The following is a 24,265-nucleotide window of genomic DNA, read 5'->3' on the forward strand; positions in this document are numbered from 1 at the left end:
ACCCATGGACTGCAGCCTACCAGGCTCCTCTGTCCATGGGATTTTCCAGGCAAGAGTACTGGAGTTGGGTGCCATTGCCTTCTCCTAATGAATTCCTTTTTATTCTAAGTGTCTTTAAAAGAAACCGGTCTGGAAGGACTTCACTTTTTTTCTTTTCCATAATGGTTACAGGGTGTCAAGTACAGTGCCCTGTGCGGTTACAATAGGACCTTGTTGTTTATCCATTCTGTATATAGTAGTTTGCATCTGCTGGTCTCAAACTCCCAAGCCAGCCCTCCCTGTGGAAAGATTTTCCTTTTGACAGTTACTTTGACTTGAGGTCTATAGCATTTTGGAATGTGTACTGTGAATATTTAGTTGTGTTGGGTGCCACTGTGTTACTGTGTCAGCCAAACCCCATGCTACTTACTGATTAAATATCCTCCTACAAGGCTAGGGTGTGAGTTTTGGATTGGGAGTAAGAAGACAAGGTTCATGTACACATTGTGCAAGACTTTGGGGGCTAAAAACCATGTGTACTTTCTCTTGGACAGAAACATTGGGAGAATATCATTCCTTTGAATAGATCAAGCCATCTGGTTATTAAAGAGACTTCAGCATGTTCTTGTAACATGTTTCCTTGGTTTTATGCTTAAAATGGGAGACTGTGGAGGCTTAATTTAATGAAATACAGATTTAAAAATCTCCAGTGATGTTTTCAAAAGTGTCCATAATTTAACTGTGAAAATCAGGAAATTAACATTATAACCGTATCATTTTCAGACCTATTCAACTTTTGTCCCTTGTCTCAGTGGATGTCCTTTTCAGAAGATTTGTTTAAGAATCACACATCACATTTAGTTGACGTGTTTCTTGCCTGTCCTTCACGCTGGAACAGTTCTTCACTTTTTTCTTGACTTAAGATCTTAGGCCAATTATTTTGTAGAATGGACCCAAAGTTCTGTTGTCTGATGTTTTCTTATGATTTGATTCAGGTTATATATCTTAGAGAAGAATTTTGCAAAACTGATTCTGTGTTCTTCTCTTTGTGTTCTATCAGATGGCATATAATTGCATTTGTCTCATTGGTGGTGATGTTTACTGACACCTGATTAAGATGGTGCCCATCAGATTTTTTGTATTAGTTTCCTGTTGTTGCTGTAACAAACCACCACCTCAGTGGCTTAAAACAATACACATTTATTCTTTTATAGTTCTGAAGGGCAGACTTGCCAGGCAGGTTTTACTTGGCTTGTCATGGTGTTGGCAGGGCAGGTTCTTTCTGGAGGGTTTAGAATAGAATCTTATCTTTTCCAGCTTTTGGAGACAGCCCGTATTCTTTGGCTTGTGGCCCCTTCCTCCATCTTCAAAGGAAGTCACTCCAACCTCTGCTGCCAAGGTCACATCATCTTCTCTTTGACCCTCTTGCTTCCTTATTAGGAACCCTGTGATTATATTCAGTTCAGTCGCTCAGTTGTCTCCGACTCTTTGCGACACCATGAATCGCAGCACGCCAGGCCTCCCTGTCCATCACCAACTCCCGGAGTTCACTCAAACTCAAGTCCATCGAGTCAGTGATGCCATCCAGCCATCTCATCCTCTGTCATCCCCTTCTCCTGCCCGCAATCCCTCCCAGCATCAGAGTCTTTTCCAGTGAGTCAGCTCTTTGCATGAGGTGGCCAAAGTATTGGAGTTTCAGCTTTAGCATCATTCCAAAGAACACCCAGGACTGATCTCCTTTAGAATGGACTGGTTGGATCTCCTTGCAGTCCAAGGGACTCTCAAGAGTCTTCTCCAACACCACAGTTCAGAAGCATTAATTCTTCGGTGCTCAGCTTTCTTCACAGTCCAACTCTTACATCCATACATGACCACAGGAAAAACCATAGCCTTGACTAGACAGACCTTTGTTGGCAAAGTAATGTCTCTGCTTTTGAATATGTTATCTAGGTTGGTCATAACTTTCCTTCTAAGGAGTAAGCGTCTTTTAATTTCATGGCTGTAGTCACCATCTGCAGTGATTTTGGAGCCCCCAAAAATAAAGTCTGCCACTGTTTCCATTGTTTCCCCATCTATTTCCCATGAAGTGATGAACCAGATGCCATGATCTTCATTTTCTGAGTGTTGAGCTTTAAGCCAGCTTTTTCACTCTCCTCTTTCACTTTCATCAAGAGGCGCTTTAGTTCCTCTTCACTTTCTGCCACAAGGGTTGTGTCATCTTCATATCTGAGGTTATTGATATTTCTCCTGGCAGTCTTGATTCCAGCTTGTGCTTCTTCCAACCCAGCGTTTCTCATGAACTCTGCATATAAGTTAAATAAGCAGGGTGACCATATACAGCCTTGACGGACTCCTTTTCCTATTTGGAACCAGTCTGTTGTTCCATGTCCAGTTCTAACTGTTGCTTCCTGACCTATTTACAGATTTCTCAAGAGGCAGTTCAGGTGGTCTGGTATTCCCATCTCTTTCAGAATTTTCCACAGTTTATTGTGATCCACACAGTCAAAGGCTTTGGCATAGTCAATAAAGCAGAAATAAATGTTTTTCTGGAACTCTCTTGCTTTTTCCATGATCCAGCGGATGTTGGCAATTTGATCTCTGGTTCCTCTGCCTTTTCTAAAAGCAGCTTGAACATCAGGAAGTTCACGGTTCACATATTGCTGAAGCCTGGCTTGGAGAATTTTGAGCATTACTTTACTAGCGTGTGAGATGAGTGCAATTGTACGGTAGTTTGAGCATTCTTTGGCATTGCCTTTCTTTGGGATTGGAATGAAAACTGACCTTTTCCAGTCCTGTGGCCACTGCTGAGTTTTCCAAATTTGCTGGCATATTGAGTGCAGCACTTTCACAGCATCATCTTTCAGGATTTGAAATAGCTCAACTGGAATTTCATCACCTTCACTAGCTTTGTTCATAGTGATGCTTTCTAAGGCCCACTTGACTTCACATTCCAGGATGTCTGGCTCTAGGTCAGTGATCATACCATCGTGATTATCTGGGTCATGAAGATCTTTTTTGTACAGGTCTTCTGTGTATTCTTGCCACCTCTTCTTAATATCTTCTGCTTCTGTTAGGTCCATACCATTTCTGTCCTTTATCAAGCCCATCTTTGCATGAAATGTTCCCTTGGTATCTCTAATTTTCCTGAAGAGATCTCTAGTCTTTCCCATTCTGTTGTTTTCCTCTATTTCTTTGCATTGATCGCTGAGGAAGTCTTTCTTATCTCTCCTTGCTATTTAGAACTCTGCATTCAGATGTTTATATCTTTCCTTTTCTCCTTTGGTTTTCGCTTCTCTTCTTTTCACAGCTATTGGGACCACCCAAATAATACAGAATAATTTCCCCATCTCAAATGTTTAATTTAGTTACATCTGTGAAGTCCTGTTTGCCATTCGAGATCATACATTCACTGAATCTGGGTACTAGGATGTCGTAGACATCTTCAGGGGGAGCAGTTATTCAGCATATCACTTCCCCATTGTAAAGTCATTCTCTTCCTTTTGTAATATTTTGTGGGAAGATACTTGGATCTCTGGTTCCTGTTAGTGGAGAATGCTATTTGGAAATCAAGATCTGGGTGCTAGGTGTGTTCACTGCTACTGAGATGTCATTGTTCCTAGGCTCACTTAGTTGAGTTAGGAAAGATGTATGTATGTATGTGTATCGGTCTACATCTGTATTTCTATATTAAAAGATATTAGTTGGTTCATACTGATGCCTTCAGTTCCAGTCTTAATACCACAGAGGTCATTTCATATTTTCTAATCATACATGTAACTCACTTCTCTGACATGAAAAACTGACTCCAGTTGTCCTTACTTTATTAACTTACTTGATAAGTCTCCTTGCATATTACCACTCTCCCTTCTGCAACTGCTCCTCCCCCTTCCTGAATCCCTCTTCATCTTACCCAATTCTGATAACGCTTGCCACATAGCGCTCTCATGGGGATTCTTTCCTCAAAGCATGGTGGTAACAGGTAGGTAGACTTCTTAGATGGCAGCTTTGGAGCATTCTATTATATGCAGAGTTCTTTTATTTACTTATCTGGTATCTCGTTTAAGGACTTTGGTTTTGTAGGTGTTTTTTTATTTTTCTTGCCATGCCACGTGGCCTTTGGGGATCTTAGGTCCCTGACCAGAGTTCAGACCTGCACGCCCAACAGTGGAAGTGCAGTCGTAACTACTGGACCACTAGGGAAGTCTCGTTGTTTTTAATGTTATGAAAGATGTTTTATTTGATACTAAACAGCTAATGATCTCAGTTTTGTTGGCAACATCCAAAGCATTATAGTGAGGAGCCTGTTGAACATATACCTTCCCTCCATCAGCCCTAATCAGGGTGTTGACCTAGGCCATATCAATGTTGTAGAGCTTCTTCGTAGATGTGATACTTCGTCTTTGATATCCATAATGAACACAAGTGTATTGCTTGCTGTCTTCTATTGTCTTCATGACCATCTTCCTGCTCAGGGGGAACTTGATGATGACACAATGATGAAGCTTATTGCTCTTCCAAGGGTAATTGGGCTGCCTTTGGAGTATCGTGGGCCACCTAGAAGGTGGGTAATGTGATCTTCTCTCTTTCTGTGGCTGTGGATGTCTTTTAGCACTGCCTTCTTGGCCTTCCAAGCTTTCGTCTTTGGCTTTGGTGTGACATAGGCTTCTTTCTTTGCTTTTTGTATGCCGTCTTCATGAAAAGGTAGATTTTTATTTTAAAACTTAATCTAAAACTTTTTTAAACTTGGGAGACTTATTTAAACCAAGTGATTGTGGTGAGCTTAGAAAAACAGTATATGGTATCTTGTCTTTGGTTTAATTCCTTTTAAAATTGAATTGCAGATTTTTCCTGGGGACTAGAATAATGCCTTTTGTTACAACTTTTAAATCTGTTTTAATTTCTTATGAGTTTGTGTGACTTTTCTCATTTAACTTAATTATTTTTATGTTTGAAGAATATCAAACATATTTCATATTTCAACTATTTTGCACTTTTTGTTACTTCTATAGCAGAAGGAGAAGGAGGAGAGAATTTTCTTAGAAACTACTATGTAATTAAATATTTTGGGTTCAAGTCAGGTTTTAAGTTTTTCAATTAAAAGTTATATCTCACATGAGAAATGATTGCCTGGTAGTTGAATAAAATTTTCCAGATAGATCACTTGTTCTAAGTGGTAGAAAATTGAGCCTATCTTGTGAATTTTTCTTAAAACGTTAAGTAGAGAGTACTTTGAGGAGGGCATGGCAACCCATTCAGTATTCTTGCCTGGAGAATCCCTATGGACAGAGGAGCTTGGTGGGCTGCAGTCCATGGGGTCACAAAGAGTTGGACATGGCCGAGCAACTAAGCACAGCACAGAGAGTACTTTGATGTTCCAGTGAAGTATTAGCATGATAATGAAGGTTAATATGGTTTTAACTCTGATTTTGCCTTCACTGTGAAAATGGTTTAACTTATCCCCTTCTTTTTCTTTTTTGACAGAGCAAAATCGATTAAAGAATATCAGAAAAGTATATGGAAGATGTATGTGGTACCGTTTACGGTTATTAAAGCCCCAGCCAAATATTATTCCTACAGTAAAGTAAGTAATTGGTTTCAATTAAAAACAAAACATGAGTTGTGTTTCCTCTTTGCTAGGTATCATATGAAATAGGGGTATAAAGATGAATGGGCTTCCCAGGTGGCGCTGTGGTAAGGAATCCTGCCAATGCAAGAGACACAAGGGAGCCAGGTTCAATCCTTGGTTGGGAACTGCCTGGAGTAGGAAATGGTACCCCACTCTAGTATTCTTGCCTGGGGAATCCCATGGGCAGAGAGGCCTGGTGGGCTACAGTCCGTAGGGTCACAAAGAGTCAGATACAACTAAGCACATAATGATGAATAAAATCTGTGTCTGTGAAGAAATTGTAACCTTAGTAGGAGTAAGATGTGATTAGTAAATTTGAGAACAGTCTGAACTGAGTGGTTTAGAAGTTCAAAAGAGAGAGAGGGTACTTCTGACTAGAGGGAGGAGAGGAGAAAGAAGTCAAATTTTGAAGGAAGATCTTAAATGTCTTGTGTCAGGATTTGAATTTTGTCTCAGACTATGGAGGAGTCTTTAAAAGATTATCAGAAGCATGGAGGTGACATAGTCAAGTTTGCATTTCATAGTGATTGAAGTTTGTGGATGCATACTGTGTGGCAGGTGCTGTACTAGGATTTCATATGTTACTCATTAGCTTTATATTAACTTTTAGGTAGATGTTTTTGCTTTTTCTCAAGTGAGGAAACTGAGACTAAGAAGATGAGGAAACTTGACTAAGTTCTTGCAGCAAGAAGTGGTAGAGTGAGGATCTGATTACTCTTTATTTTTGCAAGGCCATCTACATAAATAGGCCATTAGCATGTTTAATCAGAGTAGATGTCTTTGATTTTTCGAGGCTTTGTTGGTTAGCACCTGGGCTTTGGATCTTCACCCTAAGTCATCAGTTTAGAGGTAACATGAAACTGAGGGGAAGTGAAAGAGCTGTCATTAGTGAAGGACTGCTGCTGCTGCTGCTAAGTCACTTCAGTCGTGTCTGACTCTGTGTGATCCCATAGACAGCAGCCCACCAGGCTCCCCTGTCCCTGGGATTCTCCAGGCAAGAACACTGGAGTGGGTTGCCATTTCCTTCTCTAATGCATGAAAGTGAAAAGTGAAAGTGAAGTCGCTCAGTCATGTCCCAACTCTTAGTGACCCCATGGACTGCAGCCCACCAGGCTCCTCCGTCCATGGGATTTTCCAGACGAGTACTGGAGTGGGGTGCCATTGCCTACTTTGTCTGAAGGACTTTACCCTGTGAATTACCTGCATATATCTATCTAGTAGATAGGAGGGCAAGACCTGGCAGAGGAAATTAGTAAAAGCAGAACCAGTTATTTTTAAATCTTGGTTTAAATGATGATAGTTTTCAACATATGTGTATTACTTAAGGAGACTTAAATAGTTCCTTTGTAGAGGGAGGGAAATCTTAGCTTTAATGTTATGAAACTAAAAGGCAAAATTAGTGTTTACCAGAGTAGTTTCATATTTGCTATGTATTCCTTGCTATTGCTTCTCTTTTTAGATTAAACTTATGAGGCACCAAGGCAGATATATTTGGCTTTCCAGTTTCTTCTCTTTTGGGCTTTGGTCAACACATTGTGGGTATCTGAACCTCAATTTCAAGGGGAAAAAACCTAACTTTGTGATGTTTTCTTCAGTAATTAGTAAAGATATTTACTTAAATTGAACTTCAGATTATTGGATATTTAAGTAAGAATTAAATAATACTGGTAAAAATATAAATAAGGTCAGGAGCCATCAAAACTTTTTTGCTACTTGACCCTGAAGCATTCTTTCAAAATTAAGCAGTCATTATCTGTTACTTTAATTTCTGGAAGTTGCTTCCAAAATGACTTTTAAGGTATGCTTAAAGAAAAAACACAGGACACTAATTATTGAAGCCACATGTAAGGAAAATGCATGTCTTTTCAGAGAAACCAAACATGCTTTTAAAAAACTGGACCCAGAGCATGATGTAATCTGTTATGTTTCTTCCTTTGGTCTCGCTCTCAGGAAATCAGGATGGTTTTTATTGGTTGTGGTAGTTTTCATCAGTTTGGGAATTCTCTCGTCAACCTCTGCTTGTCCCTTTATGCATTGGCTCAGAGGGCCAGATGCCGCACATAGAGCAGTCTAACATGGGGTGTAGTGCATTTTAGGTATTTTGTTCCCTTTCTCTTCTAACCTTGTTTGCTTTAAAAATTTTACTTTAGTGGTTTTCAGTTTCTCTTTTATCTTTGTTTTTTGAGCTTTGTAGCCTTTTGGGAAAGTTGGCAAAACAAGATGTGGAGTTACTAAGTTTGTGTGGAAATAAAATATAATTTAAAATGTTCTTTAGCATATTGAGGGTATTAGCAAACTTTGGCTTTGAGTCACAAGTTCCTATTTTAAATTATTTTCATTATTCAGTCAATAAGTAGTTACTGTGTGCTGTGTATGTGTCAGATATTATACTAGGTGCTGATATACTGTGAGTAACAAAATACTGGCGAGTAAACAAATGATAATAGTTTAGTAAGGGTTGTAAAGGAGGATTGGGGTGCCATGAAAGAACAGAGGTAGGGCTCTTAACTGGCTTGAGACAGTGAAGGCATTCTTGAGTAAGTGAGGGGTCCTAGTTGAGAGCTGAGACGTGGGCAAGAGTTAGTGGTAACAGCCGAGAGCTGCCATGAGTTGTTTGTTTATCATCTGTGAAGCGCCTTTTAGATGCTTTACATACCTTTGTTGTTGTTCCTAAGTCAGGTCCGGCTCTTTGCAATCCCACCGACTGCAGCACGCCAGCACACCAGGCTTCCCTGTCCTTCACTATCTCCTGGAGTTTGCTCAAACGCATGTCCATTGAGTCAGTGATGCCATCCAACCATCTCATTCTCTGTTGCCCCCTTCTCCTCCTGCCCTCAATCTTTCCCAGCAACAGGGTCTTTTCCAGTGAATCAGCTCTTTGCATCAGGTAGCCAAAGTACTGAAACTTCAGCTTCAGCAGCAGTCCTTCCAATTCAGGGTTGATTTCTTTTAGGATTGACTGGTTTGATCTCCTTGCTGTCCAAAGGACGCTCAAGAGTCTTCTCCAGCACCACAATTTGAAAGCCTCAGTTCTTTGGCACTCAGCCTTCTTTATCGTCCAACTTTCATATCCATACATGACTACTGGAAAAACCATAGCTTTCCTTCCAAGGAGCAAGTGTCTTTTAATTTCATGGCTGCAGTTGCTGTCTGCAGTGATTTTGGAGCCCAAGAAAATAAAATATGCCACTGCTTCCACTTTTTTCCCCCCTCTATTTGTCATAAAATAATGGAACCAGATGCCATGAGTTAGTTGTTTGATGTTGAATTTTAAGCCAGCATTTTCACCTCTCCTCTTTCACCTTCATCAAGAGGCTCTTTAATTCCTCTTCGCTTTTTCGCCATTAGAGTGATATCATCTGCATATCTGAGGTTTTTTATATTTCTCCTGGCTATCTTGATTCCAACTTGTGCTTCATCCATTCCGGCATTTCACATGATGTACTCTGGTGGCTCATATGGTAAAGCATCTGCCCGCAATGTGGGACCCTGGTTTGATCCCTGGGATGGGAAGATCCCCTGGAGAAGGAAATGGCAACCCACTCCAGTACTCTTGCCTAGAAAATTCCATGGATGGAGGAGCCTGGTGGTCTACAGTGCATGGAGTCGCAAAGAGTCAGACATGACTGAGTAACTTCACTTCACTTTACTCACTTTACTCTGCATTTAAGTTAAATAAGGAGGATGACAATATACAGACTTGACATACTCCTTTTTTGACATACTCCAATTTTGAACCAGTCTGTTGTTTCATGTTTGGTTCTGTTGCTTCTTGGCCTGTATCTAGGTTTCTCAGGAGGCTAGTAAGGTGGTCTAGTAATTCCCATCTCTTTAAGAAATTTCCACAGTTTGTTGTGATCCATACAGTCAAAGGCTTTTAGCTTAGTCAGTGAAGCATAAGCAGATGTTTTTCTGGAATTCCCTTGCTTTCTCTGTGATCCAACAAAAGTTGGCAGTTTGATCTCTGGTTTCTCTGCCTTTTCTAAATCCAGCTTGTACATCTGGAAGTTCTTGGTTCACATACTATTGAAGCCTAGCTTGAAGGATTTTGAGCATTACCTTGCTATCATGTGAACGGAGCACAGTTGTGCAGTAGTTTGAACATTCTTTGGCATTGTCGTTCTTTGGGATTGAAATGAAAATTGACCTTTTCCAGTCCTGTGGCCTTTGTTGAGTTTTCCAAATTTACTGACATATTGAGTGCAGCACTTTAACAGCATCATCTTTTAGTATGTTAAAAAGCTCAGCTGGAATTCCATCACCTCCACTAGCTTTGTTTGTAGTAATGCTTCCTAAGGCCCACTTGACTTTACATTCCAGGATGTCTGGCTCTAGGTGAGTGACCACACCATCATGGTTATCCAGGTCATTAAGACCTTTTTTGTACAGTTCTGTGTATTCTTGCCGCCTCTTCTGCTTCTGTTAGGTCCTTGCTGTTTCTTTGTTTTATTGTGCCCATCTTTGCATGAAGTGTTCCTTTGGTATCTCCAATTTTCTTGAAGAGATTTTTAGTCTTTCCCATTCTATTGTTTTCCTCTATTTTTTGCATTGTTCACTTAAGAAGGCTTTCTTATCTCTTGCTATTCTCTGGAACTCTGCATTCAATTGGGTGTATCTTTCCGTTTCTTCTTTATATACCTGCTGCTGCTGCTGCTGCTGCTGCTGCTGCTGCTGCTAAATCGCTTCACTCGTGTCCGACTCTGTGCGACCCCAGAGATGGCAGCCCACCAGGCTTCCCTGTCCCTGGGATTCTCCATGCAAGAACACTGGAGTGGCTTGCCATTTCCTTCTCCAATGCATGGAAATGAAAAGTGAAAGTGAAGTCGCTCAGTCGTGTCCGACTCTAGCTACCCCATGGACTGCAGCCTACCAGGCTCCTCTGTCCATGGGATTTTCCAGGCAAGAGTACTGAAGTGGGGTGCTAATCTTATTTAATTCTCGGACCCACTCTAGAAATTGGAAACTGAGCTAAACAACTTGCCAAGATCTCTTAGGTAATAAGGGGTAAAACTGGGATTTGACTTTTTGTTCCAGAGCCTATCACTGGATAGGAAGGTAAAACTGGAAGTATTCTAGGTATTCTTTGTCTTTGGGCATGTGGAAAGCAGCTTCCAGTATTATGCCCTTTAATAAGGTTTAGAACGTGGATTTGGCCAGGTAGAACAAAATTTGTGTCTGAGTGCCATTTGTGTTTGTTACTCTGAGGTTAGTTAGAACTGAGCATAAAATCCTGTCCACATGCTCAAGGAGTTTGCAGTGAGCCAGAGGGTCATGGTTTATGTTTCTTTGTGACTGTAATCATGGTCTTCCTGTTGATTATCTTGACAGCGGTTATTGATTGGGTAGATAATTTGAGTTGAGTCTTGAAGGATAAGTACAGTTTGGATATGTAGAAATGAAGAATGGGAATTCTAGGTAGAAAGACCCAGGAGAGCAAAAGCATGATGGTGGAAAAACTTAGGGAACTTTGGGAGGTGGCGATTTATTTTGTTTGAAAAACTAGGATGATAAAAGTAAAGAGGTAGGTAGGAATTGGGCCTGAGAAACTCAGTCCAGATAAACATGTTTTAAGCTATGTTTCTATCAAGAGAGCTTAAATGCATGAAATGTTTTCTTTTTGTGTTTGAAAACAGATCACTTCGGTTTGTTTGACTAGGATTCCTATGATTCATTTATGTCTTTGTTTAACAGTTCCTATCTAATATAACAGATTGTGATACAAAACATATAAAAAATAAAAATTATTCCATTTCATCACTTAAAGATAAACACCATTAAGATGATTTACCTTCTATATTTTTATTTATAATAAACTTTATTTACAAAAAATAGGATTACATTGTACATACAGCTTTGAAATCTGTTTTTCTATTTTAACACTGCAAAGTAGAGAATCTTCCACAGCAAGTATTTTTAGTGTCTAGATAGCATTTCTCTATAGATATACTGTTACTGATCTGTTCAGTACTCTACTGATGGACATTTATATGTGTTTTCAGGTATTAATTATATCTGTTACCACCCTTATACTTTATAAACTTAGTTTTAGTTTATTTGCTTCTTAATTTCTTGAAGTGGAGTAGATTGATAGTTTAAAAGATATATAGTTCTTTAGGGCTTTTGATAACCTTATTGCCAGATATTCCGTCAGAGTGTACATTGTATGAGAGTTCCTTTTTTCCTTAGCTTCTCCAACACTGGTAATATCAATTTTTAAAATGTTTTTATTAAATAGAACATACTGAAGTAGAAAGAAATGATTTTTATGTCTTTTTTTTTTTAACCTGTAGTGCACATCTTTCTATCATGCTCAGTTGCATCTGACTCTTTGTGACCCTTTTGACTGTAGCCTGGCAGGCTCTTCTGTCCATGGGGTTTTTCAGGCAAGAATGCTGGAGTGGCTTGCCATTTCCTCCTCCAGGGGATCTTCCCAACCCAGGGATGGAACCTGAGTCTCCAGTGTCTCCTGAATTGCAGGCGAATTCTTTACACATTGAACCATCTGGAAAGCCCACATGTCTTTCTGTATTTGTTAGCTAAAAATGTTCCATTTTGTGGCTTTATCTTGGTTTATTTAATTAGTCTCCTATGAATGATTTAATTAGTTCCCAATAAATGGACATTAAGTTTGTTTCCAAGTTTTTACTGTTATGGTAAACAGGACTACTTAAGGCCACTTATCTTTGCGCAATTGACCAATTATTTTTTGTAGTTTACCTTACTAGAAGTGTAATTGCGAGGTCAAGAGCAGTTCTTTTTTACATTAAATGGTTAACTGAATAGTAAGTATAATATATTTGATCTAATTTAATGCATCCAGTAAATGAGAGTTGAATTAACTTCTTACTTAAATTCTGCAAATAGGAACTGAGAGAATATTACATGCCAGGCACTGCTAGATTCTAGAGAATTCAAAGGGGCATAAAGACACTGTCATTATTATATCTTACAACCCAGTGATTACAGAATTTAAGTCAATAACACTAATTTAAGTCAGTGAGACTACTTTAGATTATTCTATGCCTTGGTCTTGCCAAAATGTCTTTAGAATCTAAAGTAAACCCAAAGAGTTGTATTTACTTATATTTCACTTATCTTTTTTCTCAACAGGAAAATAGTTCTTCTTGCAGGATGGGCATTGTTCTTATTCCTTGCATACAAAGTTTCCAAAACAGACCGAGAATATCAAGAATACAATCCTTATGAAGTATTAAATTTAGATCCCGTAAGTAGTATTTTTATATAATGTACATTAGTTTAATGATCTCTTGAAAATACTGTAGGCCCACAGCCTAAAAGAAAGTGAGTTGTGCCTAAAGAAATCAGACTCCGATCAGTTAAAAAGATACCTAATCTGTTTTTATTCTAATGCATATATATATATATGTTTTTGAAGCTACAGAGGTCAATTACCATCCTATTAAGAGTTGGTTTGTAATTGCTAAAATGTAAAAAATATTTGGAGGTGAGAAGTTAGTATATTTTTAAAAGACGTTTCTAAGATTGGTTTAATGCAAAGTTAGAACCAGGAGGTTTATTTATGTTAGTTGGATAGGACCCTGTTTTAGTTGACACTAAGGCAGTATGTTAAGTCTTTATGTCTTGTAAAGAACTGGTAGCTTTGTCATAGAAATTGAGATTAACCTGGAATGTATCTGTTAGGTGACTTTCTTCTTTTTTTTTTTTAACATTTTTTAAAAATTAATTTTTATTGGAGTATAGTCGCTTTACAGTGTTGTGTGTTAGGTGACTTTCTTAATTGAACTTGATTGATGGATCTAAGTAGAAAATTAGTCTTTTAAATTTATCTGTGGCAAGTTAGAACTGAAATGTATGCTAGAGATCATCTAGCATTTTCTTCTGATGGAGGAAATGAGGCCTGGAAAATCTGTGTTTTGTCTGGTGTCCCATAACTTCCTAGTAAACAAGCTGAACCTAGTGCTCTTTCCATTTCTCCCCCATACTGCTCTCTTTTATTTCTTGTCTCTGCTCAGTAGATGGCTTGATCCAGAGATTCACATAATGCAAAGTAAGGAGTGTATTTATCTTCTGGTTTTCTGCTTTGTAGAAGAAAAGTTTGCATACCATCTGAATTTTCTTATTGTGATGATTATGGTCATCAAGAGAGCTATTTTAAGTTTTAAAGGTTTGGGGACAATTTAATGCCATAAAAAAAATCAATGTGAAAAATTGATGAATAGAAATTGAATCTAATTAGGAAACAACTAAGGTAAACTAAGTTACTTAATATTAAAATGTTGTCAAACAGATGAAACCAAATAGTCTTCAGATTATTTCTTAGAAAAGAGGTTAACCTTTGATTTTTTTTTTTCAGCCAGACTTAATTAACTTGATCATTCTTTGATATTTAAAATTCTCTGTCATTTTATTTTATTTAAATGGCATTCATATATTATCAATCTCAAATCATCTATGTGCATGGCATATAGTTAGATGCTCAGTAAAATAAAATATATCGAATAGCATAAATATTTTTACTTAAAAATATGTGAGTGAAATTTATAGGACAAAATATATAGGATGAAAACTTCATTTTCTATAAATATTAAGTAGTTCAATATTTTAAGTTCAGAATGGGATGGATTATGTTTTACAGTAGCCTGCTTATTTTTACTAAAAGAAAGTCTTTTCTTTTAGGGGGCAACTGTAGCAGAGATTAAGAAACAGTATCGTTTGCTGTCTCTTAAATATCATCCAGATAAAGGAGGTGATGAAGTTATGTTCATGAGAATAGCAAAAGCTTATGCAGCGTAAGTATTTTAGGACTTGTTATACATTTTTAAGTTTTCTATTGGAATAAAATAGTAATCAGTAAAATAATTGTCATATACTTTTTTCAAGTGTTGACCTCATATGTTGAGTCTTCTATGGAACTTCCTGATAACCCTGCAGGGGTAATTTAGCTAAACCTTAATTTTAAGTAGCTCACGGTAGTGCTTTTGCCATGTGAGTTGATTAAGTAGTAAGTGATATGTTAATTGAGCTATTTTCAAAGCATACTGATTAGAAGAGGATATACTAACACTTTGCTTTCATTTCTAGGCTTTTTATTAGGCTAGATCTAGTTCTTTTAAATGAGACAAGCATACAAGCATTATAGCTTGTTTCATTTAAACTATTTAAAGGTGAGTTTAATTTTTGGAAAACAGGATAGAGGATATAAAATTTAGTTATTTCTTGGGTGTTAATATTGCAGGAGATAAAAAGGTAGCTGGATTCTTCACGAATTATGATAGGTATATCCCACACAACCCTTACGTTGAATTAAAGAGTAAAATACAGACAAGATGTTATCTGTTTTTGAGGAAAACTCAGTAATGTACAATTTTGTAAGCTAACTTAAAAAATATAAGTAATAGAATATGCAGATATAATAGCAGGCTGTGAAAGTGGAATATGAATGACAAAAGTTTGGGAAATACTGTCTTATGCATTTTTGTGCCTAATAGAAGTATATGGACCGTGTCTCCTTTCTCCCTACAGCCTCCTCCCCCACCCCCTCCATTGGGTGTTTTCTGTGTGAATATGCTTCTGTAATAAAGCAGTACTTGCAGGAGCTTCTGAAGTGTGCTCTACATTTTCTTTTCTGTACAGCAGATGTTCTCCAGATTGTTCTTTCAGTTGGTGTGTTCTTTCCCCCTTTTTTCAGTGTCTCCTTCATGCATTTACCCTTGGTGCACAAGTATCACAATATAATGCCTTAGTTGCTGTCTTCAGGTAATTGAAGAATTGGAGATTTCCAGATGTCAGATAGCCAAGATTAATTAGCGTTTTTAATTTTAGTGTTTTTGGTACAGTTACTTTTCCCCCCTTAGTTTTCAGGTATTGTAACATTTTCAAGGTCATGATTTTCTTCTCAGGTTACTGGAAATCTGGCTTTATTATGTATGGTCACTATTCTAAAAAGTACTGAAGAATAATATATGGCTTTTGGTTTTAACTTAGTTGCATGATCATGATGTAGAGTGTTTTGTATGTAAAGGGTCTAAAATAGTTGATGGTCTATCAGGCAGATGAAGAAGTAAAATGATTACAGGACCCAGAACTCGAGTTGTTGTAACTTGTACAAGTATAACTAGATTAGTTAAAAGGGCACATTTTACTGAATATGTATGTAATAGGTTTGAGTCATTGAATTGAAGCTGCTGTCCTAAGATACGTATTTCAAGCAACTTGTGGAATGCAGTTATAGACTTTGATCTACAAAGTTTTTCAGAATTTGCCTTGGTTATTTAAGCTACTTTCTCTTCCCTTATTTGCTCATTATAATAAATAAGTGGGTCATTTCTATTTCTTCGGGCCAGATTGTTACTTGAAGGAGGTATGGTTATTTTTGAAGAGTTAGGCCAACTTATGAATTCTCTGATTCATTTTTCTGGATACAGTTGGGATTTTGCTTTTGGGTGTAGAACCTGTGTTTAAACTATTTTTTAACACATGGGCAGCATGAGATAACATCCTTAAAACTATTTTAATTTTTATAGCCTATGTTTGCACATATTCTTACGTATGAATACGTAACTTAGCTGTGTATAGCCAACTCAGGCCACTCATATATAATTTAGTGAAGGCATTCTCTGGATTAGGATTTAAAATCTGAGGTCCCTGAAACAGTATACAGAATTTATGTGTATTTGTAAATGTGCATTTTTTTTCCAGGACAAGAGGGGCATAGATTTCACTAGATTTAGATTCCTAATAGGATTTATGGTATAACCTCCCACCCTCAAAGTCAAGGAATATAATCATGTTTAGGAAACTTGACTCTCCTTGAATTAAAAAAAAAAATTACATTAGTACCAGTGGTGTTGTGTGAGCTTATTATATATAAATTATACTGAAGTCACACAGCTTCTAAGTTCTTTAAGTCTTAGAAATGGTATTATACTGAAGCACTAACAAGAAGTGAAAAATCAGTTGCTTTCTTAAACTGACTTAAAAAAAATTGATAATTCCTTTGACTATACAGACTGGTTATACAACAGTTGTACACAGATTGGTTTAATGAATGAATTAATGAAATTTTAATCAGATGTGTGTGCAGGTTGAAAAATCAAATGCTTCTTTGATGTGAGCTGTGCTTTATTTTGCTAATCTGAGGGCATTGAATAGAGAACAGAACAGTTTATGTTCCTGCCATCATTAGAAAGGCAGAAAGGAATGAGATAATTATTTTGGGAAAAAGAATCTGATTAGGAGACAGAAAATTTAAAGAAATAATAGCTAAAGCTCTTGATGAAGTGGACAATTATACAGGGAAACCAAGGCAAACGTTTTTGAGAAATATCCCTTCCTTAGCAGAAAAGAATCTTAGCACCACTCCTTATTAACTTGCAGTCTAATAATGCCTTTCCTCGGCTCTTGTATTTTACTGTGGCCTTAGGTCAAATAGTGTAAGTGAAGTTACAGTTGAATAAGGACTAAAGATGTCAAGGTGCTTGTTTTCATAAGTGACCAAATTGATAAGTGTAAAAATATTTTCAAATCATTGAAAAATTTTGCAATTTTATTAAGGTATTTCTGCATTCTTTGTCTCAACTTGGAGCTTTATTAAATAGAAAATACATTGTATCCTAGGTACATATGCCCTGGGAAATAAATTTATGGCTAAAATTCAGTTCAGCTCAGTCATGTCTGACTTCCTGCGACCCATGGACTGCAGCATGTCAGACTTCCCTGTCCATTACCAACTCCCAGAACCTACTCAAACTCATGTCCATCCCGTCAATGATGCCATCCAACCATCTAATCCTCTGTCGTCCTTTTCTCCTCCTGCCTGCAATCTTTCCCAGCATCAGGGTCTTTTCCAATGAGTTGGTTCTTCACATCAGGTGGCCAAAGTATTGGAGTTTCAGCTTCAGCCCTTCCAATGAATAGTCAGGACTGATTTCCTTTAGGATTGACTGGCTGGATCTCCTTGCAGTCCAAGGGACTCTGAAGAGTCTTACTAACACCACAGTTTAAAAGCATCAATTCTTCGGTGCTCAGCTTTCTTTATAGTCCAACTCTCACATCCATACATGACTACTGGAAAAACCATAGCTTTGACTAGACAGACCTTCATTGGTAAAGTAATATCACTGCTTTTTAATATGCTGTCTAGGTTTGGCATAGCTTTTCTTCCAAGGAGCAAGTGTCTTTTAATTTCATGGCTGCAGTCACCATCTGCCGTGATTTTGGAGCCCCCCAAAATAAAGTCTGTCATTGTTTCCATTGTTTGCCCATCTATTTGCCATGGAGTGATGGGACCAGATGCCATGATCTTAGTTTTCTGAATGTTGAGTTTTAAGCCAACTTTTTGACTCTCCTCTTTCACTTTCATCAAGAGGCTCTTTAATTCTTCTTTGGTTTCTCCCATAAGGGTGGTGTCATTTGCATGTCTAAGGTTATTGATATTTCTCCCAGCAGTCTTGATTCCAGCTTGTACTTCATCCAGCCCAGCGTTTCTCATGATGTACTCTGCATAGAAGTTTATAAATAAGCAGGGTAACAATATACAGTCTTGACATACTCCTTTCCCAATTTGGAACCAGTCTGTTGTTCCATGTCTGGTTCTAACTGTTGCTTCTTGTCCTGCATACGATTTCTCAGGAGAAAGATCAGGTGGTCTGGTATTCCCATCTCTAAGAATTTCCCACAGTTTATTGTGATCCACACAGTCAAAGGCTTTGGCATAGTCAAGAAAGCAAAAGTAGATGTTTTTCTGGAACTTGATGATCCAGAATGTTGGCAGTTTTGTCTCTGGTTCCTCTGCCTTTTCTAAATCCAGCTTGAACATCTGGGAAGTTCATGGTTCACATGCTGTTGAAGCCTGGCTTGGAGAATTTTGAACATTACTTTGCTAGCATGTGAGATGAGTGCGATTGTGCAGTGGTTTGAGCATTCTTTGGCATTGCCTTTCTTTGGGATTGGAATGAAAACTGACCTTTTCCAGTCTGGTGGCCACTGCTGAGTTTTCCAAATTTGCTGGCATATTGAGTGTAGCACTTTAACAGAATCATCTTTCAGGATTTGAAATAGCTCAACTGGAATTCCATCACCTCCACTAGCTTTGTTCATAGTGATGCTTCCTAAGGCCCACTTGACCTTGCATTCCAGGATGTCTGACTCTAGGTCAGTGATCACACCAACGTGGTTATCTGGGTCCTGAAGCTCTTGTCTGTATAGTTCTGTGTACTCTTGCCACCTCTTCTTAATATCTTCTGCTTCTGTTAGGTCCATACCATTTCTGTCCTTTATCGAGCCCATCTTTGCATGAAATGTTCCCTTGATATCTTTAATTTTCTTGAAGAGATCTCTAGTTTTTCCCATTGTTGTTTTCCTCTATTTCTTTGCATTGATCACTGAGCAAGGCTTTCTTATCTCTCCTTACTATTCTTTGGAATTCTGCATTCAAATGGGTATATCTTTCTTTTTCTCCTTTGCCTTTAGCTTCTCTTCGTTTTTCAGCTATTTGTAAGGCCTCCTCAGGCCTTACATGCAAAAATGCCTTTTTGCATTTCTTTTTCTTGGGGATGGTCTTGATCACTGCCTCCTGGACACTGTCATGATCCTCTGTCAATAGTTCTTCAGGCACTCTGTCTATCAGATCTAATCCCTTGAGTCTTTTTGTCACTTCCACTGTATAATTGTAAGGGATTTGATTTAGGTTATACCTGAATGGTCTGGTGGTTTTCCCTACGTTCTTCAATTTAAGTCTGAATTTTGCAATGAGGAATTCATGATCTGAGTGACAGTCAGCTTCCGGTCTGTTTTTGCTGACTGTATAGGGCTTCTCCATCTTTGGCTAAAATTAGGTTTGAACATAAACATAATCTTTTGCCAGTAGGTCTGTAAGAATGTCTTCCTTATTATGTTATTGGTCATTTTTGTATGTTTTTGACTGCCTTGTCTCCTTAACAACATTGTAAAGTTTCTGAAGGAAAGAGTTCTTTTAATGTTTTTATTTTTTTTTAAAAACATCTATGCCAGGACCTGGAATAAAGCTACTCTTACCCCGTGCCTTGAACCATTGCCCAGGTCATATATGTTTACATATTTTTTAAAAAAATCACTGTCCCTCATATTGCCTGAGTTGGGAAGCTGTTGCTTTAGCAAGTATTTGCCTAGTCTTCCTGGAAGTTGGCTTAGGAGAAAACTGTGATCTCAGCACAGTACAAATGACCTTTACCACAGCAGTGGAATTTTATAGGTGTTATTTTTTTCTTTGAGAATGTGGTGCAAGTTTTGGAGGGATTATTATTAATCATGTATTAAGTTTATATTTAAAATATAGGTATATGTCATTATTAAAAGCATGCCCATTGAAAAAATTTTGGAAAATAAGTGAGTGTATAAGATTGAAAAAAGTCACGTCTAATTTCCCCTGCCTCCTTAGAAAATGTAATAGCCTTTAAAGTTTGATCTTCTGTCTTGAACTGGCTAAACTTGAGAACTCTTGGGCCAACTAAGAATTTGTATCCGGGTTCATTAATTAGCATTTTTTGTTAATGCTGAATTCCTTCCTTACCTGTCCCTATTTTTTTTCAGATTTCAGAGGGTTTTTCTTGATTCTCTGAAATTATTTCTTTTAAGAAATGAGTTGGTTGGTTAATGGAGTTTGTGTAGTTGAGTACTTATTTTTCAGATGTGGTTTTCTAATTTTGCACCTTTGTTCTTTTTATGCTAGTTTAACTGATGAAGAATCCCGGAAAAATTGGGAAGAATTTGGAAATCCAGATGGGCCTCAAGGTGTGGTAAATGATGATTAAAAAAATACTGGGGTTAAGGTATTGCGTATATTATGAAAATGTTAGATTTAAAAGAACGTTTTGATTTTCTTAGTTTGTGAATAGAAAAATTACAACCACGCAGAGTTAAATGGATACGTAAATTGAGCTTCCTTTACTTAATTTTTCTAGAGATTAGTTGGAAAGATAGGTCTTTGATTTGATGAGAAGAGTAGTCAGTTTCATTATTCATCATTTCCAGTTCAGTTCAGTCGCTCAGTCGTGTCCGACTCTGCGACCCCATGAATTGCAGCACGCCAGGCCTCCCTGTCCATCACCAACTCCTGGAGTTCACTCAGACTCACGTCCATCAAGTCGGTAATGCCATCCAGCCATCTCATCCTCTGGTGTCCCCTTCTCCTCCTGCCCCCAATCCCTCCCAGCATCAGAGTCTTTTCCAGTGAGTCAACTCTTCGCATGAGGTGGCCAAAGTACTGGAGTTTCAGCTTTAGCATCATTCATTTCCAGTTAGTGGTCGATAAAAACAGGATGAAAACTCTGTTTTTTCTTTACTGACTAAACATTTTCCCATATATTCATAGTGTTTACATAAACTCAGGACATGTAAATGGATTTAAGTGTTCTGAGAAGAAGGAATTCATGTACTTTGATTTTTTTTTTTTTTTTTTTCTTTTGGGAAAATTTGAAGTTTCAGATGATAAACCATATCACATCAACTTTTGTGTATGAGACACACATAGTAAGATAATCTTAAAGTTTTTTGGAAGTGACAGGGGAGGTAGAATTTCGGGATATAAATAAATGAAGCTGGAAGTTCAGACTCTTCAAAAATACTCTTCCTGTTTTAGCCACAAGCTTTGGAATTGCCCTCCCAGCTTGGATCGTTGACCAGAAAAATTCAATATTGGTGAGTACACTTAATAAGACACATGATAATGTGTTAGATATATCTTGGTAATGTAAAGATAACATTACAAAGAAAATTCCAGTATAGTGTTTCTAATTTAACTGTGTATTATGGAAACTTCTTACGTAATGGAGAAAAGAATTGGTTCTTATTACATTGAGGTTTGGGGGACTGTACTCTAGTGTAGTTTTAGAACCTTCAAATTGTGATTTGTTTTGGAGGTAGTTTCAGATTGGGTCCTACCCTTGGTTTAGGGAACTACTGTTTCTTATGGTGTTGACATTTATCCCTAAGTAGTACTCAAAATTTAAATTACCCTGTATTCTGCATTTATCCAAGCTAAATTAATTTTAATGTGTCCTAACATAATGTACCATATTCTATATGGTACTTTAAGGGGCAGCAGGATGATCAGACTTCAATTAGTGATGAGAGGCTGCAGCTCTTAAAACGTCAGAGATTATCTTAACCTGTTGTTTAGGAATTCGCTACTTCTCCTTTCTTGAAAATAATTATCTAGGGGCTGTCTTTAAAGCAATAAAAACCAGTCTGTCATTTGTAACATTTGTTACAATCCTTATAGTCTGTCATTTGTTTTGAAAATGGCTAGTGTCATTTTATGGCTATTTATTTACATGTTTTCTTCCAGGGTATATAGTTGTTGTATATAAGCATGTTGAGGGAATACTAGAGAAGAGAAAGATTGTTAGCTACCAGATTTGGGATTGAGTAGTAGGACAAAAATCCTACCAATGGAAATTACCTGCAAACAGCATTATATGTTCTGTTTGATATTGAGGCAAGGAAACCAGGTTCTATCATTTATTTCTGAGGCACTAACTACTTGCTAAGATGTGGATGACTCTTGAACCACAGGGGCTTGAACTGTGTAAAGTGAAAGTGAAAGTCGCTCAGTCGTATCTGACTCTTTGCGACCCCATGGACTACACATCCATGGAATTCTCCTGGCCAGAATATTGGAGTGGGTAGCCTTTCCCTTCTCCAGGGGATCTTCCCAACCCAGGGATCAAACCCAGGTCTCCTGCATTGCAGGCTGATTCTTTACCACTGAGCCACCAGAACTGTGTAGGTCCACTTATATATGATTTTTTTCCCCAATAAATATGGACTACAGTACTCCACAATCCATGGTTGAATCCATGGATGCAGAGCCACAATATGGAAGGCCAGCTCTAAAGTTATATGTGGATTTTCCACTGCAAGGAGGTTGGTCCCCCAGCCCTTACATTACTCAAAGTCAACTGAAGTTGGCTCTCCCTATCAGCGTGTTTCACATCCTTGGATACTCTTTTACCACCAATTTATATAAAGGACTTGAGCATCCCTGAATTTTGGTATCCTTGGGGGTTTGGAAACCAGTTCCCCTCAGATACCAAGGGATGACTGTATATGCTGCAGATTCCCTATCTGCAAAAAGAAAACAATAATGGTACCTTCCTCATAGAGTTTGAAAGTAAGGATTAAATGAAATACATAAGATGTGCTTTTAATAGTGCCTCTATGTAAGCCTCAAAATAAGTGTTCATGGATGTTGTAATTTACCTCATGAAGGAATAAATGGTCTTCTTTTTCTCCTTTTCAATTCAAGGTTTTACTTGTATATGGCTTGGCATTCATGGTTATCCTTCCAGTTGTTGTGGTAAGTTCCAGCTCTTTTTATTAACATTTTTTAGGGAAGAGAGTGGATGGCATGATTTGGGGTCTCCTTATAAGATTGTAATTTGTATTAGAATATAATCCATAATCCATTAATCCTTGAGTTTTAAGAATTTCATATTCAACTATCCTTTAAGGTCTTCTAAAGGTGACATCACTTTAGTATGTTAAAATGTGTCTCCTCATGATTCAAAAGTTACACACACATGAGATAATACAGATATATTTAGAATTTAAAATGAAAGTCTTCTGTCACCACGTCCCCCAATTCCATTTCTCTGTTGGAGATAATCGCTGCTAAGTTTGTTGATTTCCTTTTCAGATCTTTTTCTATGCATTAAATGTATATACATGTTTTTTAAAATGTGGTCTTATTATATATATTGTCCTGTGACTTTTTTGCTTCATACAGGAATACAACATGTAGAACAAGCTCATTTTTAAAAACGGCTGCATCAGTTCAGTCAGTTCAGTCACCCAGTCGTGTCTGACTCTTTACGACCCCAAATATAGAGATACCATAATGTTTATGATTTTATTGTTTATTACCTTCATGACTGGTGGTATTCTTACTGATCTTAGGGTTCCTATGATCCTGTAGTGAGGCTTACAGTTAACCCGTCTTGCTTTCTTCATAGGATTGTTGTGTTAGAATCCAATTGTATGGAATAATGTGAATGAAAGTAGTATATCAACTGTAAAATTGCTCTTACACTTATTTGTCAAACATTTATTGAAGACATGCCATGTGTCAGAAACCAACTTGTTGCTTATAGCAGTGGGTTGTTTCATTCCTGTTTTGTCTATAAACAATTTCTAGTTGAAACTTAAATCTTTAAATCATATATATGTAATGAGATAGGCTGGTATTTAGGCATCATGCAGCATAAATACTTGCCAGATAAATCATTTGAAATTTATAGTAAAGGTATTTGTTCTAAAGAGCAGATATTTTTATTGGTTTATGAACATTTAGAAAATTTGACCATAAACATTCTGCATCAAAGTTAACATTTATTGTGGTTTTCATGTTTTTTCCTTGTTTAATTTTGTGTCTTAGGGCTCTTGGTGGTATCGCTCAATACGCTATAGCGGAGACCAGATTCTAATACGCACAACACAGATTTATACCTACTTTGTTTATAAAACTCGAAATATGGATATGAAACGTAAGTAAATTTAAGTAACTGTGATAGTAAATTATTTTCTGAGTCATTTATGTGGAATTGGTATATGTATTCAATTGGAGAAATTCCATTTTATAGTTTTAGGGATATTCAGTTCATTATAGCTGAGCTGAGCGTAAAGCTGGAGGAAGATGCTAAT

General features: G+C 37.5%; 1 protein-coding gene across 2 annotated transcripts in view; it reads left to right on the forward strand.

Annotated features, from left to right (window-relative positions):
• Positions 1 to 24,265, forward strand: part of SEC63 (SEC63 homolog, protein translocation regulator) — a 67,640-nt gene that overhangs the window by 13,685 nt on the left and 29,690 nt on the right. For both annotated transcript variants that reach the window (NM_001192815.1, XM_059889822.1), the window contains exons 2-8: positions 5,461 to 5,560; positions 12,716 to 12,830; positions 14,264 to 14,376; positions 20,295 to 20,356; positions 21,204 to 21,262; positions 22,872 to 22,922; positions 24,000 to 24,108. In NM_001192815.1, the coding sequence (NP_001179744.1) occupies positions 5,461 to 5,560; positions 12,716 to 12,830; positions 14,264 to 14,376; positions 20,295 to 20,356; positions 21,204 to 21,262; positions 22,872 to 22,922; positions 24,000 to 24,108 (609 nt within the window). The remainder of the gene's footprint in view (positions 1 to 5,460; positions 5,561 to 12,715; positions 12,831 to 14,263; positions 14,377 to 20,294; positions 20,357 to 21,203; positions 21,263 to 22,871; positions 22,923 to 23,999; positions 24,109 to 24,265) is intronic.

Source organism: Bos taurus, chromosome 9, assembly GCF_002263795.3.
Source record: "Bos taurus isolate L1 Dominette 01449 registration number 42190680 breed Hereford chromosome 9, ARS-UCD2.0, whole genome shotgun sequence".
Taxonomy (NCBI): Eukaryota; Metazoa; Chordata; class Mammalia; order Artiodactyla; family Bovidae; genus Bos; species Bos taurus.